This window comes from Anolis carolinensis, chromosome 2 (assembly GCF_035594765.1).
Source record: "Anolis carolinensis isolate JA03-04 chromosome 2, rAnoCar3.1.pri, whole genome shotgun sequence".
NCBI classification, from domain to species: Eukaryota; Metazoa; Chordata; class Lepidosauria; order Squamata; family Dactyloidae; genus Anolis; species Anolis carolinensis.
Genome location: NC_085842.1, coordinates 297914719 through 297933958, shown reverse-complemented (window position 1 = coordinate 297933958; position 19240 = coordinate 297914719). Strand labels below are relative to the sequence as shown.

At 44.1% G+C, this 19240-nt stretch overlaps 1 protein-coding gene across 1 annotated transcript in view; it reads left to right on the top strand.

Annotated features, from left to right (window-relative positions):
- Positions 1-4880, top strand: part of itga2 (integrin subunit alpha 2) — a 72018-nt gene extending 67138 nt beyond the window's left edge. The window contains exons 29-30 of the mRNA XM_008102802.3: positions 1429-1545; positions 2850-4880. Of these exons, the coding sequence (XP_008101009.2) occupies positions 1429-1545; positions 2850-2933 (201 nt within the window). The 3' untranslated portion in view covers positions 2934-4880. The remainder of the gene's footprint in view (positions 1-1428; positions 1546-2849) is intronic.
- Positions 4881-19240: the final 14360 nt, after the last annotated feature.

Below are 19240 nucleotides of genomic sequence, written 5' to 3'. Positions count from 1 at the left end.
TCCCAAGATTGCCCAATGGATTTCCATGGCCAAGAAGGGATTTGGTTTCCAGGGTCATAATTAAACGCTCCAACCACCACACACTCTTTTCTGCCCCCACCATCTAATTTGTTTGGTGAAAGTTTGATTAATTTGAAGAAAACCTCCAAAGTCACCAGCTTCCTGGTGGCATTGCTTAAAAACAGTTAATGACTGCAGCTGAAACACCCTTCCCACAGCCAGCTGTTCTGGAGATTTATCCTTAAGAGAAAAATGCTGTTGGGAGAGTCAAGGCCCATCCCATAATAAAACTCCTCTTCACTCAAATACTGTGTGGAGCCTTGTGTCCCTGAGTCCTCGTTGTTCCAGTAGATAAAATAATTAACCAGGACGAGGTTTTTCACATTTTGGGACAGAAAAAACAAATAATTAGTACAATAAACTGTTGTTCAGCACAAAACACATTTTTTTCTGTGCCAAATGTTATTTTGGTCACAAAACAAGGTTTCTGTGCAAATTAAGTATGAATATTTTTAAAATACACAAAAAATAATGTGATCTTATTTATTTGTTCATCAACGAAAGGAAATTCTTAAAAATCCTTTTACTCAAAATACAGATTTGCCTTTAGTCGGCCGTTTGAGGAGAGTAGTGCTGAAAATTATTTCATTTTGTCACAACAATTTTGGAAGATACACAAAGTGAAATCTATGCATATATCCATACCCAAACCCATACAATGATAATAGAAGATTTCCAGCAATTTCCAGCAAGATGTCATGAAATTAAATTGTGCCAGACTTTTAAATTGCATTTAACTGTAGCTCTTTACAGACTTTTTCATTTAAATGAAATATTTTCTAGGTTTTTGAAACTCATTTTGTATTTTAAAAACTCTAAAATGCTTTTAAAAGCCAATGGAAGCACCTGCATTTATCATCAGATACCATTGTTCTTTAAGTTCAGTTCAGGATTTACATCAATGTCTAGGAAACAAACTAGAAATAGAGCAAATCCTCTTATCTATTTGTCCATTTCCCACTTTATTTCCACAAATAAAAGCCCACAAAAACCAACCTGGGATTTTTGAGACCAAGGCCATATAATGAAGAATCTTTGAAGAATCAGACCTGTTTAGATTCTACCAATGTTTTTGGGAAACATACCAGTTATGTTTACCACTGGGGGGTGAAAAATGTCAGTTTTGTACAAATGTATTGTCAAAATTTGCACATCATTTAGAAGAAATCATGTTTAAACTTAATAAAGAAAAATAGCATGTTTTTAAAATTTAAAAGTACCTAGGTAGATTTCAAAGTCCACGGGATAGATTTCAGCTATTCTTAATTTTATCATCACACAACTTAACTCCTGCAAAAAAATGCCTTTTGAAAAGGCACGACAATAATTTTATGCTCCATTTATTTTGTTTTGTTTTTTTCTCTGCAGATCCCAGTCACAATAATAAATCCTGATGAAAAAGCAGAAGTGCCCATTGGAGTTGTGATAGGAAGTGTCCTTGTGGGTCTGCTTTTGCTAGTAGCTCTCATTGCTGCTTTATGGAAAGTAAGTAAACACAAATATTAAGAAGTTAATTACATCATATCTTTCCACTTGCATGTGTGATTAAGAGTGTGCTGTCAAACTGCTTGACAACACATGGCAATCTAAGGAGTTTCATAGGGTTGTTTTAGGCAAAAACTATTTATAGGTGGTTTTGCTAGCACCTTCCTCTGAAATATAGCCTACTACAATATCCTGTATTCATTGATGGTCCTCTATCCAAATACTAGCTAGAGCTGGCATACCTGCCAGGAACAGACAAGATTTGGTGTCTATAATATTCTTCAATTGCTGGCTGAGATCCTGTGTCATCAGGCCTGGAGGGACCTCCGCTGAACTCTGGCCTGCTAGAAATGGCCAGACGGGCGAGCGGGGGTAGCGTGGGAGGCGGGGCCAGCTCTGGCCCTGCCCCCCCGCCCAGCGTGCCCTGGCCCCGCCTCCCACGTTGCGTGGGAGGCAGGGCCAAGGCACGCTGGGCGGGGGGGGGAGCGGCGTCAGAGCTGGCCCCGCCTCCCACGCTACCCCCGCTCGCCCGTCTGGCCATTTCTAGCAGGCCAGAGTTCAGCGGAGGTCCCTCCAGGCCGCAATCGCTGGGCACGCTGGGCGGGGCCAGGGCGCCGGTGGCGGGGGCGCTTTTCAGCACCCCCGCTTCACATCAAAAAATATCTCCGGCCGGCCCTGCCTATGACATAGGTAAACAAGATAGAATCTGTACATGTGGTTCTGTATTGAAGACTAACCACAGTTTTTCTGTTTTGATTTCACAGCAAACAGTGGTTAGTTAAAATAGAGGCCAAAGTTTCCATTCTCCTTATTAAGGGGAGAATTTAGTATCGTTTAGCAGTGTACTGACATACATAGTGAAGTGCTCTATCTGAATAAAACTACAGAAGTCTGTTTTAATGGCCTAGTACAGCCACTCCTCAACATTTCCAGTGACTTTTGCCAATTTGATTATTCTCCAGTTTATTTTAAAATGCTCTCTCTAGAAATCTCTCTAGGTTTTCCAATGCAATTATATAGTCAGCTTCTAGTGAAAGTTGACCATAGAGTCTTGCTGGAAGATCCAAAAATTCTTATAAAGATATTCTTTCAGGTTAAAAAAAATAGCAATTTCCTTATTTGCAGTTTTTCAATTTTAATGGGGATCCTGTGCCTCTAACCCCAGGGAATGTGAAAGAGGGACTGTATAGGTTCAGGTAGCAAGTAATACATAATACTCACATGTAGGCACTGCACACATAAATACGTATTCGCATTAAAACATTTGTAAAGCATATTTATGTGCTTTAAACACTTTCTTACAGCTTGGTTTCTTCAAGAGGAAATATGAAAAGATGGGAAAGGATGTGGAAGATGTAGATGAAACTTTGGAACTCACTAAGGACTGAATACAGCCGAGATTGTCCTCATCTACCAGCCCTGAGCCACAAGCAATGCTTGCAACCACACTGGTTCAACTATTTGGGAGTGCCTTACAGATTATTGTGCTGTTTCACTCTATTTCTCCTGTTTTTTTCCATGAAAATGTCTTATCTGTTTTATAGATGAAAATATTTTTACATGTACTATTTTATTTTAGTAATGACTGCTGGTCGGTTTGGGGTTTTATTTACAGGGTTTAAAGTATTTTGTGTTGCTGTGTACTTTGGGATTGCATTAATTTCTATAGATTAGGAGTACAAGCATGTGGATCCTTCTGAGTGTCATGGCACTGCAGCTCCCATAATTCCTTGCCCTAGGTAATGCTGATGGAGGTGGGTAAGAGTTGCAATTCAACCACTTCTGGGAGAACCAATAATAATAATAATAATAATAACAACAACAACAACAACAACAACTATTTTTCTATCCCGCCTCCATCTCCCCACAGGGACTCATGGCGGCTAACACAGGGCCAAGCCCAAAGAATAAATAATGAGCAAGGTAAAATACATATAAAAACAGCATCTTCAAATAGATTAAAAAAAACATTAAACCAAGGTAATACAGTAAAAGAATATTAACAATAAAGAATATTAAGAAATAAAATGATAACATAAAATGACCACCATTTAGTAATGAAGTGAATAAAATAGGAGGGCTGTCTAGGCAAAGGTGCAAAGATATGTAATGTAATGCCATTTGGGAGCATAAATGGACAGAGTGCTAAACATTCTTTAGGAGAATTGGAGTGAAATAGGAATCATGTTATATCTTGCACTAATGCAATAGGCTGTTTGAATCAGCAGAATCAATAATTATTGATCAGTGCCAGAAATACTATACTATTTTCTCTCATCGATAACAAACCTGTTTCAATAGGAGACCTTCACTATCCACACACAACATATATTTTCATTTGGAATGTACAATCCAAAGAATTGTTTGAATTATAGAATGGGCATAAATGTGTCTAACGCACCACCAATAGTCCACTTATTGCCCTCCATTTCTGAATTGAACATTTTAACATTCCTCATAATTTACAACAGAGATGGTCAACTGTAATTCTCTAGATGGGTTTGTGCTGCATCTTTCATAATCCTTCACCATTGACCATGTTGGTTAGGGGTCATGGGAGTTGAAGGCCAAAAAACAACTGGAGGACCACAGCTGTCTTCTGTGCCAAAATATACTGTGTCATTATAGATTCTATTCAGACAGGGGTTGTGATTAGAACATTATTTTCCCCATGTGTTTGAGCTTGTTATGTGACTTTTCCTATTGTATTTGTGGCCTCAGTTGTGTGTGTATTTCCAACCCCAGAAATGAAATCATGCACTTGGTTCCACTTTGGAAACTTTTATATCTACATATTAGGGAACAGGTAGCCCTACCCATCCCCTCTGGAGATGAAAAGTGGGAAAATAAGGAGCTAGATCTCAGAGGTGATTGGTGACAAGCCTCAAAGATACAATGCAACATATGGAGGGCCTTTTAGATATTCTATGACTATATGATATGCACAGTAGCCCATTGCTACCTAAGGGTAGCTGGATTGAGGCCATATTCCATAGATACGTGCAGGATAAAGTCTTGTGTGTTTGTTATGATGTCAGTTGGTTGCCACATTATGGAAATCACTTTCCCTTTGGATCAACTTTTGACTCAAACTGACTGATTCCATGTTAGACAAGCATTATGCCCATCTCAAGCTTCTGCTTGCTCAATAAGACATTGGCCTTCAAAGACTCAATAAGCAAGTAAGGTTCTAATCACCAATAGTTTTATTGCACTTTTCAGCTAGCACAAATGTACAGTTTTACAGCCAATTTGATGTTTCTACAGAGGTTTTATAATATGCTCACTTTGATATTTTAAAATGCCTTTTGATAATACATGATACCATAAGGCACTAGTTTTATGTGTCTCTCTAGGAATATAAAACAGAGTGAAGCATCACAACAGCAGCAGCAATGAAACGCAGCTGTTAAGATAAAGGTGAAGACGCGGGTTACCTTACTGTCTCCTACACAGATTCCAAATGCCACATTTAAATTTCACCTTTGTTTACATTATGCCCATCTGTTTAAAACAGTTGCACACTATTTGATTATAGTTGGCCCTTCACATTTCTTGATTTTAACTTTTGTGGATTTGCTTGTTTACAGATTTGATTGATATGCTTTCTCTAGAAGTCTTTAGGTCCTCCAGCACAACTCTATGGTCAACTTCTACTGGAAGATGAGCATCAAGTTGTATTGAAAAACCAAAAGATTTCAACAGAGACACTTCTTTGGGCATCTGTATGTGGTCCAGTGCGATCCTTATGGTCAGCTTCTAACAGAAGTTAACTATGCATGGAGTCATGATGGAGGACCTAGAGACATGTTCTTTCAAGTTTTAAAAAAACAACACAATTTTCCTGCAGTTTTTCTACTTTTGCAGGGGTCTCATGCCAAAGGCAAAACATTTCCAATTAATAGGCTGAATGTCCATAATAGATTGCTGTGTTTATTATAATTTGAAGACTAGGAATTTGGACTTCAGGTTTGGGCAATTGGCTTTAAAAAAAAACATTTTACCTTGTGCGGAAAACCACCATGTCAAAGCAAATAATTATTTTCTATGATAACAGTAAAGAATAAAGAACAGTGTTTCATGTAGGGGCATGAAAACTAAAACAGAAAACTAAATTTCACTGAAAACAATGAGACAAAAATTTCTCAGAAAGCACCTGTAAGACTAATACATGCCAGTAATCTTGGAAGATGCCTTTAATCCAACCTGCAAGAAAACCTGTATTTATTTTATATATACTTTTGCTAACAATGCAACATATAATGAAACTCAGGACAATTTTCATAAATGTAGCATTGGTGTTATTAATTTGCAAAGAGGAAATTGTACTACTTGAGTGAACAACTTTAAAACTTTCCCCAATATTGGGCAAGCGACCAGAAAGCTAGCATTGATGCAAATCAAACCCTCTGCATTTCATCCCAGTGGATTTTGTGCACATACTAGAATTGTGTGCTTCTCCACATGATGTACAAATTGTTTCCTTTCAGCAAGAGATGCTTGAGTGTGAGTTTTGCCTCCATATATGTATATTTTGCACTTTGTTCCCGAATGATAGTGTGATGACCCATGGGCCTTGTAGTCCTGCTCAGGACATTGTAATTCCTGATGAAGATGAAAACTTGGGTTTTTTACCTTCCCAGTCTGAACTGGATTCCTCTCAGCCAGATCTTTCCCAGGCAGATCTGGGAACCTTGCACCTGCAAGAAAGTTGTCTCCCAGAAGTATGTCAAACAAGCCCAGAGCCTACTTCTCCCGTGTTCTTGCGCCGGGAGTTTTGTAAACAACAGAGAAGTTTGGAATCAGCTTCGCGCAGGAGTGCGAGGATTGCAGCTAAGAATGTGGCCAATTAAGACTGCTTCTCGTGAGAATCTTTGGGGAGTCTCACATCTGGTCTCAGAGTTTAGCTTTCGGTTCTGATTCCCAGAGAACTGTTTCGGCGGGAAAGTTAGACTCTATTTAGGTGTTTTACCCGCGTAGTAACTTCGCGGAGTCAATTCGTCAGCCTACGGAGCGAGTTGTGTCTGGACAGCGCGCTCCGATTCAAGCCTCGCTCCTGCTCAAGCCTTGCCTTGCTATCCAGCCTTCGCCTTGCTTCCCAGCCTTTGTTTATCTACGGACTTTGCCTTGTTTCCCAGGATCAATCCTTGCCTTGTTCCACGGATTTTATCAAGTTATTCCACGGACCTTGTTCTTGTTCTTAGTTACCTTGTTCCACGTTCAAGCCTTGTTTCAAGTATCAAGTTATTTCCTAGCCTCGCTCAAGTTTCATGGACTAAAGGACCTTGTCATCTCCCCTCACTTTGCTTGGCAAAGTGAGTGTTTCGGTTATTGGATTACAACTTTGGACCTTAATATTTCTTATTGGTGCTCTGCAGCCTGGGTCGTGACAGTTTGACTCCGCCACCCTAAGCACCAATTAACCTCGGCCAGAATGTCTACCGGAGGGCCGAGCGGCCAGCCGATTACCTACACCATCGACAAGGATGAGGTGGACCGAATCCGTGATAAGCTCAATGCACAGGATGGAGAAATAAGGGGTTTGAAGGAACGCGGAATTCGTCTTCCGGCCATGGCGTTGCCAACCAAGTTTACTGGAGAAGCTTCTAAGGTTCATGTCTTCCGTCGCCAATGTCAAGCTTATCTAGAGGCCCGTGCTGCCGAGTTTCCCCAAGAAGACATCAAAGTGGCATGGGTTTACAGTCTTCTAGACGGGCCAGCGGCCAGCTGGGCGACGGCACTGTACGACCAAGCCTCTCCACACCTAAGATCAGCGCAACACTTCTTGGACCACCTCAAGGAGACTTGGGGAATCGAGGACAATTTGGAGGCAGCCGGTCACAAACTCCGTCGCCTTTTCCAAGGAGACAGACCTATGTCTCAGTATATAGCCGAGTTCCGAGTGCTGGCCCACAACACCGGCTGGAACGATGTAGCCCTCAGGGGACAATTCCGGGAGGGTCTCAACATTGAAATGCTGGAAGAAATCTCCAAGGTGGATCCTCCCCAGACCCTCGAGGCACTCATTGATCAATGTTTACGGGCTGAAGTCATGATTGCCAACAGGAAACAGTGGGTTCGAGGCCAGGGCAGTAGAGCCGGGGCAAAACCCCCCGCTCCCGCCAGCGTTCAGCCACGTCCGGTGTGGAGACCCCCACCGCCAACCCCATACCCCAGAGGAGGCGAGGAGGTGCCGATGCAGTTGGGCAATGTGCGTCCCAGACTAGATGCCGCCGAGAAGGCCCGTCGTCAACGCTTAAACCTCTGCTGGTACTGCGGGAACGGGGGCCACTTCGCCAGAGAGTGCCCAGCCAAAGGGAAGCCTGCCGCCCGTCTTGCGGCGGCGTCCTCCACGGAGACGAAGGCGTCTGAGCCGACTGGCACACAGCCGGCGGGGGAAGCCAACGACCGGGTGTAGAGAGGCTCGCCAACCCGGTCAAAAAATCCATCCAAGAGCCGCCAACCGGGGTCCTGTTCCTTCTCGTGGTCACATTATGGTCAGCAAAAAGGGGACCCGTCATGATCCACGCCATGATAGACTCTGGAGCTACCAACAATTTCATCGATAGAGAGTATGCCGACTCTCTGGGATTACAATATCATGATTTCAAGAATGCCCGTGTGGTGCAAGCCATAGACGGCCGCCCCCTCAAGACGGGCCCCGTAAGTCAGTGGTCGGAACCCACCAGGATGTGGATAAGGGAACATATGGAAGAGATTTCCTTCTTTGTTACCGAGGTCCCCCATTTCCCTGTGATTTTGGGAATTCCATGGCTGACTCTCCACGACCCTAACATCTCCTGGTCCAACAGAGAACTGCAGTTTGCTTCACCGTACTGCCAAAACCATTGCCTCGTAGCCAAGGTATGCCATGCCACAGACACCGAGCCCATCATCACCTTGCCAAAGAAGTACTCCGAGTATTGGGATGTATTCAATGAGAAAGAAGCCGAAAAATTACCCCCACATAGACCTTATGACTGTGCCATTGACTTGGTGGAGGGGGCCCCGATCCCGCGAGGGCATCTCTACTCCCTGACTGAACCAGAGCAAGAAGCTCTCAGGGAATTCCTAGAGACAAACCTTCGCAAGGGATTCATCAGACCCTCTCAATCCCCAGCCGCCTCCCCAGTGATGTTTGTGAAGAAGAAGTCAGGGGAACTACGCTTGGTGGTGGACTACAGAGCATTGAACAATATCACCAAGCGGAACAGCTATCCCCTGCCCTTAATCTCGGATCTACTGGATCGGCTTCGAGGAGCCAAGGTTTACACCAAGCTGGATCTTCGGGGGGCTTACAACTTAGTTCGCATCAGGGAAGGGGACGAGTGGAAGACCGCCTTCCAGACCAAATTCGGATTATTTGAGTCCCGAGTTATGAATTTCGGTTTATGCGGAGCCCCCGCAACGTTCCAGCATTTTGTCAATGACATTTTTCAGGACTATCTAGACAGGTTCTTGATAATCTACCTGGACGATTTTTTGGTGTTTTCTAGATCACAATCAGAACATGAGAACCACGTCAAAATGGTGTTACAACGATTGCGGGATCATGGACTTTATGCCAAGCTGGAAAAATGCGCCTTTGATCTACAAGAGGTAGATTTCCTTGGTTACCGCATCTCGCCTCTAGGGCTTTCCATGGATCCAGCCAAGGTTTCAGCAGTATTGGAATGGCGGGCGCCAACTAACAAGAAAGAGGTGCAGCGTTTCTTGGGGTTCGCGAACTATTACCGCAAGTTCATTCCAGATTTTGCCCGCTGGTCCGACCCCATCACTAGCTGCATCCGTGGAAAGCAGCCTTTCCGCTGGACTGATCAAGCAGAGAAAGGGTTCCAGCAACTAAAGAAACTATTCACCTCCCAGCCAATTCTACAGCACCCAAATCCTGGAACCCCTTTTGTGGTGCAAGCGGACGCCTCTGATGTGGCAATTGGGGCTGTACTCTTACAACCGGTGGGAGATCACCTCCATCCCTGTGCCTTTTATTCTCGTCAACTAACCACACCAGAGAGGAATTACACCATTTGGGAAAAAGAACTACTGGCCATAAAGGCAGCCTTTGAAACTTGGAGACATTGGCTAGAAGGGGCCAAATTTCCCATTGAAGTCCACACTGATCATCGTAATCTAGAACATCTAAGAACTGCCCGCAAACTAAATCAGAGGCAGCAACGTTGGGCTTTATTCTTTGAACGTTTCAACTTCCAGATCCATTATGTGACCCCAGCCCAAACCAAGCAAGCAGACGCCCTGTCACGTAAACCGGAATACGCTGCAGGACGCAAGGAGACCTTTGAATCCCAACTGCTACAACCCGAGAACTTTGCCACGCTCACGGTGGGGAACACCAAATCCATTCCCATTGGTTCAACTTCCCCTACTCCAGGACCCATCTGTGCTCAAGAAATCAGGGCTAGTCAGCAAGCAGATGCCTGGGCGCAGGACCAACTTCGCCAAGGTCTGCATTTTCCCTTTTCGCTTAAAGATGGGCTGCTCTGCTATAGAAATCATGTTTATATCCCACCCGGACCGGGCAGGGAAAAAGCGCTTCGTCTGTGTCATGACTGCAAACCAGCAGGACACTTCGGACTATTTAAAACTATGCATTTGATCCTAAGGGATTTTTGGTGGCCCAAGATCCGCAAGGATGTGGAAAAATATGTCAACACCTGCCCAGTATGCCAGCGCTCCAAGATACGAAGGGAGAAGCCCTCAGGGCTTTTACACCCCCTTCCTACCCCATCTCGCCCATGGGAAATAATTTCCGCGGATTTCATCACTGACCTACCACCTTCCTGTGGATTCACCACGATCCTAGTGGTGGTGGACCTTTTCACCAAGTTAGCCCATTTCATTCCCTGCGAAGGCCTCCCCACGGCCAAAGAAACTGCGGATCTATTTCTTCAACATGTTTTCAGACTACATGGATTGCCCAAGAGTTTAGTCACAGACCGTGGATCTCAATTCACCTCTCGTTTTTGGAAGGCACTACAAAAACTATTGGGCATAGACTCTCGCTTATCTTCAGCTCATCATCCCCAAACAGATGGGCAAACGGAGCGCACCAATGCCACTTTGGAGCAGTATCTTCGCTGTTATGTAAACTACCAACAGGACAATTGGGCTTCTCTGTTACCACTGTCTGAGTTTGCCTACAACAATGGAGTTCAAGCTTCTACAAAAGAAACGCCGTTCTTTGCAAACTACGGCTTCCATCCACGTTTCTTCCCCCCTGTCATTGAAACTTCAGAAGTTCCCGCAGCAGAGGATTGGCTGCAGGAACTCACAGCGGTGCAACAACTTTTGCTCCAGCAACTGGACCAAGCCAAGGAGGACTATAAACGCCACGCTGACAAACATCGCCAGCCGGGCCTCGAAATCAAGGTAGGAGATCGGGTTTTCCTGTCCACTCGCTTTCTGCCCTCCCACCGCCCTTGCCGGAAGTTAGATGCCCGTTTCATTGGCCCCTATCCAGTGGTGGCGCAATTAAACCCCGTGACTTTCAAACTCCAACTTCCGCGTTCAATGCGCATTCACCCAGTGTTTCACCGTTCCCTGCTCCTTCCGGCGGATGGTGTGCGACCTGATACAGACCAACCGGCCCCCCCTCCTGTTTTGATGAATGGGGAGGAGGAGTTCGAGGTTGAGGACATTTTGGATTCTCGCTTTCACCGCCGCCGCCTACAATATCTCATTGACTGGGTGGGTTTTGGCCCTGAGGAACGCTCTTGGGAAGACGCCTCCACAGTCCATGCTCCTGATCTAACCCGTCGCTTTCATCAGACCTATCCCACCAAACCGCGACCTCGCGCCTCGGGGAGAGGGCCCCAGTTTGGGAGGGGCCTTGGGGAGGGGGATAGTGTGATGACCCATGGGCCTTGTAGTCCTGCTCAGGACATTGTAATTCCTGATGAAGATGAAAACTTGGGTTTTTTACCTTCCCAGTCTGAACTGGATTCCTCTCAGCCAGATCTTTCCCAGGCAGATCTGGGAACCTTGCACCTGCAAGAAAGTTGTCTCCCAGAAGTATGTCAAACAAGCCCAGAGCCTACTTCTCCCGTGTTCTTGCGCCGGGAGTTTTGTAAACAACAGAGAAGTTTGGAATCAGCTTCGCGCAGGAGTGCGAGGATTGCAGCTAAGAATGTGGCCAATTAAGACTGCTTCTCGTGAGAATCTTTGGGGAGTCTCACATCTGGTCTCAGAGTTTAGCTTTCGGTTCTGATTCCCAGAGAACTGTTTCGGCGGGAAAGTTAGACTCTATTTAGGTGTTTTACCCGCGTAGTAACTTCGCGGAGTCAATTCGTCAGCCTACGGAGCGAGTTGTGTCTGGACAGCGCGCTCCGATTCAAGCCTCGCTCCTGCTCAAGCCTTGCCTTGCTATCCAGCCTTCGCCTTGCTTCCCAGCCTTTGTTTATCTACGGACTTTGCCTTGTTTCCCAGGATCAATCCTTGCCTTGTTCCACGGATTTTATCAAGTTATTCCACGGACCTTGTTCTTGTTCTTAGTTACCTTGTTCCACGTTCAAGCCTTGTTTCAAGTATCAAGTTATTTCCTAGCCTCGCTCAAGTTTCATGGACTAAAGGACCTTGTCATCTCCCCTCACTTTGCTTGGCAAAGTGAGTGTTTCGGTTATTGGATTACAACTTTGGACCTTAATATTTCTTATTGGTGCTCTGCAGCCTGGGTCGTGACAGATAGAAACATTGATGATGAAGTGGTTGTGTTTCAGTAAAAATGGATGTGCTGGAGTAAATTCAAAATAAATCTGCATTTTTGTTGCCCAATTTCACATCTGTCTGGTACATTTCCTTATGCCAGCTAAACATTTTATTTTACACACAATATTTATTTGAGTTGCTATGGAACCAAGCGCCATTTTCAGTTTGACTATGGAAACTTTTAAAAATCAGCACAACTTTCCAATTTTTTTAAAGTACAGAAAGTGTATGTTTTGCCCTTGAGTTTATTTCGACAGTAGCACTTCTACTGACATCTACTGGCTATTCCTAGTAGTGTAGGAAGAAATATACTGCTCAGAATCCCACATCAGCTACTAAATTAATCAGAGCTGGGCCTCCACATTGCAGGTTACCTTTGACAGATTTGATTAATTTGTGGATTAATAGGCTCTTTTTAGGAAACTCTAGGTCCTCCAGCACTTTGATGCAGGAATGGCTTTGCATTTGGGCAATGGTTCTCAACCTGTGGGTCCCCAGGTGTTTTGGTCCACTCCTAGAAATCCCAGCCAGTTTAACAGCTGTTAGGATTTCTGGAAGTTGAAGGGCAAAACATCTGGGGACCCATAGGTTGAGAACCACTGCATTAGGGTAACACTTGGGACTCAGTTTCATTTCATGCTTGAAGCAAAAAGGGGGGGGGGGGGGAAGGTGGTTAATATTGACAGACCAGCAATGGTGAACAACAGAGAAGAATTTACTGCACCCAACCATGGCAGTCCTTGATAAAGAAAGACAATACCAGGTAAGTCAAATCAATGTACGATATAAATCGGGGACAAGCTAGACAGAGTTTACTGTTGGCAACATTCGGTCAGAAGTCATTTGTCAAGAAATGCATGTCTACAGTGGGTGTGTTCAAAGACAGGAATGGATAGAGTCCAAAGTGGGCCTTCTGTCACATCTCCGTCCCCAGCCTGCAAATTTCAGGGAAGAAACAAATAACTAGCTATGGGTATGCTATGCACCCTGTAGAAGGCTTTTGAAAATTGGGCCAAGAGTTGCACATGCCATATTAATAGAAATAGTGGATCAAGCAAAACCATTAGGCCTTTAAAATCATTGGGGAGTTACACTTAAGTTTCTAGCAATATAGATTTACACAGCTTTCTTGACTAATAATCATACAAGAATGCATGGCCATACAAGTATATCTTCAGAATATTTCCAAAGGCACTTCAATTTATTATATCCAATACAGCATTTGTCCCTCTGCTTCCCCTTTCGCTGTTTCCATTGTTTTAGGAATATCGGTCTAGCCCTTCGGGACTAACTTCACTAGTAGACTGTTGTATCACAACATCAAGGTATTAATAGTTATCACCAAAGGAATTGTACTTCCTTCTTACTGTTATTTACTTGTATTCAGCTCATCACAAGTTTCGGGCAGTCTTGATATTTAATGGAAATCAAAAGCTTCATCCCTGAGTTGTGTAAAAATCTACTTCAACCACAGCCACAACAGGACAAATGACGTTGACCTGAATAGCTAGTCCCATACCAGAGTTGCTGTTGTCTATAACAGTAAAATATTTCTCAGGTAGAAAAGGGTTGAAAGTGGAAAAAGTTGAAACTGCTCTAGTGCAGTTACAAAGGTAAAACAAGACGATAGATAATAAAGGCACACAAATCTGCAGACACCAGTAGTTGCTAAATGTAGTAGTGGACTAATTGGGGGATTACAATGTATATTTACCAAAAAAACAAAAGACAGAGAAAGTATGCAAAATATCTTTGCAAAACTTGATACACAGCTAAGACAAAACAAACTTTATACTGCAATGAGTTCTCAATTACCAAGTAATTGAAATCTAATAAAGACCAACAAATAGTAAAAGCCTTCAAAGAAAACATGTTTACAATAATAAACATTACAAACCATGTCTCTGAAAATGTAACTGGTAAAGGTTATACTGGCTGCTCCACAATGGGTGGAAAAGAAAACCAGGAATCTTATTAGCTGACATTAAGATGGAAAGTTACAAATGCTGGCAAAAATGTGGAGTTATTAATATTGTCAACTATAACCAAAAGAAGGATTTTCTTTCAAGAATGTACAAAAACAGAAACCCAGACCACACAGAATCTGTGTTTCACTAGTCTTCTTTTACCACCATGCCAATGCCTATGATGGCTCAAAAATGTCCAGCTAGTCAAAAGAAAGGGGAAGGTTGGGGGGGAAGGGGGGGATAAAAAGACAGTAAAAAAAGGAGCGTCATCCTAATTGGCCTTGTGAAATGAGGTATGCTTGTAGAGATAAATGAAAGACCTAAACTGGAAGATGTCCAGAGGAGGATGACTGAAACAATCAAAGGCCTGAAGACCATGCCCTGTGAGGTGCGGCTTAAAAAGCTGGGTATGTTTAGCTTGCACAAGAGAAAGTTGAGAGGAGACATGATAGCTGCATATAAATATGTGAAAGGATGTCATAAGGAGGGAGCAGACTTGTTTTCCGCTGCCCTGGAAACTAGAACTCGGAGCAATGAGTTCAAATTACAGAAAAGGAGATTCTGGATGAACATTAGGAAGAACTTCCTGACTGGAAAAGCTGTTCAGCAGTGAAATTCTCTGCCTCGGAGTGTGGTGGAAGCTCCTTCCTTGGAGGCTTTTAAGCAGAGGCTGGATGGCCATCTATTGAGGGTGATTTGAATGTGCTTTTCCTGCATGGCATGGGGTAGGACTAGATGGCCCATGTGGTTTCTTCCAACTCTGATTCTAATATCAAAGTGTTTGTGAACTCTGTATAGTTCTAAAGTCATTTTTGCTTCTGTGTACCTGAGGCCAGTACCTCAAAAATCTTGGCCAGCTTCTTGTCAGTGGCCTATAGATGTATAACTGCACAGTTGTGTACAGAAGCAATCCTCTTACCATCCTGTGTATCCTTATAAAATTAATACGTTTTAACTTTCATATTAGTCTGCTAATAAATTTATAAGGTTTAATATAAATGATAGCAATTGCAGCTTTACATCCTGCATTCTGCTGCTGATTACATTTCATCTTGTTTCTCTCTTGCAAAACAAAGAGGTTTTGGATGTGTATTATATATTGTGTTTTTTTCAGCTACATGGCCTTTTGTGGCTCTGGAAGAGAGCAATCCCACCCCTGAAACATTTTTAGCTATTCATTTTATCAAATAAAGTGCGTGTCTTCATATCACTACATTGTGATTCTCTTTTTCCAACTTTACCCTTAAACATGATCAGTCTAACACTTGTACAAAATACAATATTCAAGGTTTCCTGCCAATGTCTCTACCAATATCTCTTTATTGTAATAGGTGCACGTATTATGTGAGCTTATTGAATACATTTTCAATTATACACAAAGAGCTCTGAATACCATAGGATTGCTCTGGAGGGTTAAGTGATGCCTAGAAAAGCGTTCTCTCTGGGTGTACAGTGTAATTGCGTGGTTAACTTTTGCCCAGAGTGGTTGACCATAAAACCACTCTGGAGTTTTTAGGCATCACTACGTTCTCCGGCACAATTCTATAGTATGCTTTCACTGGATGTCTAAGATGTCGTTCATTTCAGGAAAGAAAAATAGTGTTTCAAATTATATGTGAAATTTGTATTCCACGAATTACACAATAGATCCCTCACATAACACGTGGGCCTACTGTACTTAGAGAATAACTTCACCCTAAATCCATGCCCCATACTAGTAGCCACTTCCAAGAACAGTGACATTTTCTGCCTCCCATTTACTTTGTAGTCCTCTGGGCCATTCAAAAACATGCTCTGGAGGACCTCCTAATAGTGCAATGAAGCCATAGGGCATAAGATCTATGTAAAATCCCTGTAATTCACTGTAGTAAATAATTTATTTCATCAGGCTAGTACATGTATTATCATTTAGCTTCTAAAAGAATCAACAAGAATATACCAATCCAGATAGTGTACCAGAGATAAAAAATATTTCATTGACTGGTTTTAAAATATTATAAAACCACACATTCATTGCCATGTATTTTGTAACAAAAGTTGACATACTTGTAAAAAGGGATTGTCCTTTCAACACCTGTACTTGCTGGTTGAAAACAAAGTAGAGGTAGAAAGTCATAAGGCATACTAAGATACATTAAATACATATGAATTGTTATTTAATAGAGAAAATTAAACAAAGAGATGAATGTTCTGTGTCTTCAAGCCAGCTCTGACTTAAGGCGAGCTCTATCATAGGATTTTCTTGGAAAAGGTTTGCCATTCCCTTCCTCTAAGTTGAAGAGAGTGTGACTTTTCCAAGGGGTTTCATAGCTGAATGGAATGTGAACCCTGTTTTAGCATGATCCTATTCCAGCATTCAAATTACTATAACAAGCTGGCTCTCTAAAAGATTGATAGCAAAATTTAAACATCTTATAGCACTATAATTTTGTTTTGAACTGATATGGCACCTTTGTGTGGACATTTGTAGTCTGGCGGAAAACTACAGATTTCTGGCTAAGAATTTTAAATACTTAAGCTATAAATCTCAGGATTCTATACAATGAAATGGCAACATAGTGCTATAACTGTGTAGGCAACAAGTGAAATGGCAACAATGAGAGCGCTTTACTGTCTTTAAAACATTTCACATCCATTTTCAGCACTTAAGACTATTTCTGTTTCTGACTTCATTGCAGCTTTAGTTTTCTAGCAAACCTAAACAAAATGTAGTTATGGCCTTAGTTGCAGTTCACTAAAACAAAATATATTACTTGCAGAAACACAAACATTGTTATCAATTTGACTAAACCATAGGTAAGACAAACGACCATTTTAGAGTGCAGGAGTTGATTTGTATGGTGATAATAAATTGTTACATGCAGCTTTGACTGATGCAGCCGGATCAGAAGCACAAGAAAGAAAATCTGAAATAAATTGTATAAATGCAAGGAAGTTGATATATCATGGCTGGGTTGGTAGGGATTAGATTCTAATCTTTCTGGAGGGTTCCAGATCTTGGAAACATTATCCTTTTGGACTACAGCTCCAAGCATCCCAAACTAACATGATATCAATAGTGCCATATGGGGGATTGGGGAGATGTAATCCAAAAACATTTAATTTCTACAAGCTCTGCCACATACTCTAATATGCCATAAAACACACATGGGGATGAATGGTACATAGGAGAAAGTATGGTTGCTTACCTGTAACCGTGTTTCTCCGAATGGTGATCTGTGGAATCCACACATAATGGTAATTCCCTGCACGTGTGCAGCCTGTTCGGAACTTTAAACAGCTGAGTCTAGTTTGGCTACAGCCCCACCCATCTCCCCCTGAAGGTATATAGCCTCAGGTGGGGATGTAGCCCACGTTCCCTACCGCCGTAGCGGCAGTTGAGAGAGGCATGATGTGAGCGGGGAGGATGGGTGGGGATGTGTGGATTCCACAGATCACCATTCGGAGAAACACGGTTACAGGTAAGCAACCATACTTTACTCCTCATGGTGTCTGTGGAATGCACACATAATGGTAGATTGCCAAGCCACTTACCGAGGACGGAGGGCATCATGCCACTGCTGAAAACAGCACCGCTCTCCCGAAGGACGCCTGGCGCTTGGACAGCAGATCCACCTTGTAGTGTGACACGAAGGTAAGAGGTGTAGACCAGGTCGCTGCCCTGAAGATTTCCTCCAAGGGTACACCGCGGCGAAACGCTGTGGAGGCCGCAACGGCCCGCGTGGAGTGGCCCCTCAGCCCCGAAGGCGGCTCCTGTCCTGCCAACTGATAGGCGAGCTTAATCGTGGCGATCACCCACGCCGACAGCCGCTGCGGAGACGCTGGGGTCCCTCTGGCGTCCGCCCTATACTTCAAGAAGAGGCGAGGGGACTTCCTGAATTCCTTCGTTGGCTCAACGTAGAATGCTAATGCCCTGCGGACATCTAGCAGGTGGAGGGCCTGCTCTAATGGAGTAGCAGGCTCCTGGAAAAAGGCCGGGAGCACGATGTCCTGTGCCGAATGGAATAAGGTAACGACCTTGGGGAGGAAGGCAATGTCAGTCCTCATCACCACTTTGTCCTTATGGAACCTCATATAGGGGTCGTCGACGCGCAGGGCGCAGAGTTCACTGGTGCGTCGCGCCGTTGTAATAGCCACTAGGAAGGCTATCTTCCATGACAGGTGGGCAAGGTCGATCGTGGCGAGAGGCTCGAACGGGGGCTTCGTGAGCGCCGAGAGTACCAGACGTAGTTGCCAAGCGGGCAGCGGGAGGGCGCAAGGTGGATAGGTATTTTTATAGCCCTGCAGGAAAACCTGGACCATGGGGTCCTGGAAGCAAGATGTAAGGCCACGGCGCTTCCGATAGGCAGAGATCGCTGCTAGATAGCATTTGACAGAGGAGAGTGCCATGCCCCTCTGCGCCAAGGAGGCGAGGAAGTCCAACAAGAGGGGTATTGGCGCAGCCAGCGGGTCAGCCTCTCGCTGTTTTGCGAATTCTGCGAACCTCCCCCACTTATAGGCGTATGACCGCTGGGTGGACGGTCTGTGCGCTGCTGCCAGTATGTCCAGCACGGCTTTGGAGAACGGCTGGGGCGTACTCTCCATGCCACCAGGTGAAGCCAGTGGATATCCGGGTGGCGAATTGTGCCGTCTTCGCACGTCAGAAGATCTGGTCGACGGGGAAGGTCGTGATGACATCCGCCTGTCATGGCTGCCAAGAGGGGAAACCAGGGCTGGCGAGGCCACCAGGGTGCTATCACGATGGCGTCTGCCCTGTCGTGATACAGCTTGGAAACAACCCTGGATAGGAGTGGAGTGGGCGGAAACGCATATAGGAGAGGGCCTGTCCAACGGAAAAGAAACGCGTCCCCAAGGCACCACGTGCCCTCTGGCTTCGCCCCGCAGGCGCAGAACAGGTCGCACTTGGCATTGTGCTGGGATGCGAACAAGTCTATGGTTGGGCGGCCCCAGCGGCGAAACACCGCCGCTACCGCGTCGTGGTGAAGGGACCATTCGTGACCGCTGGA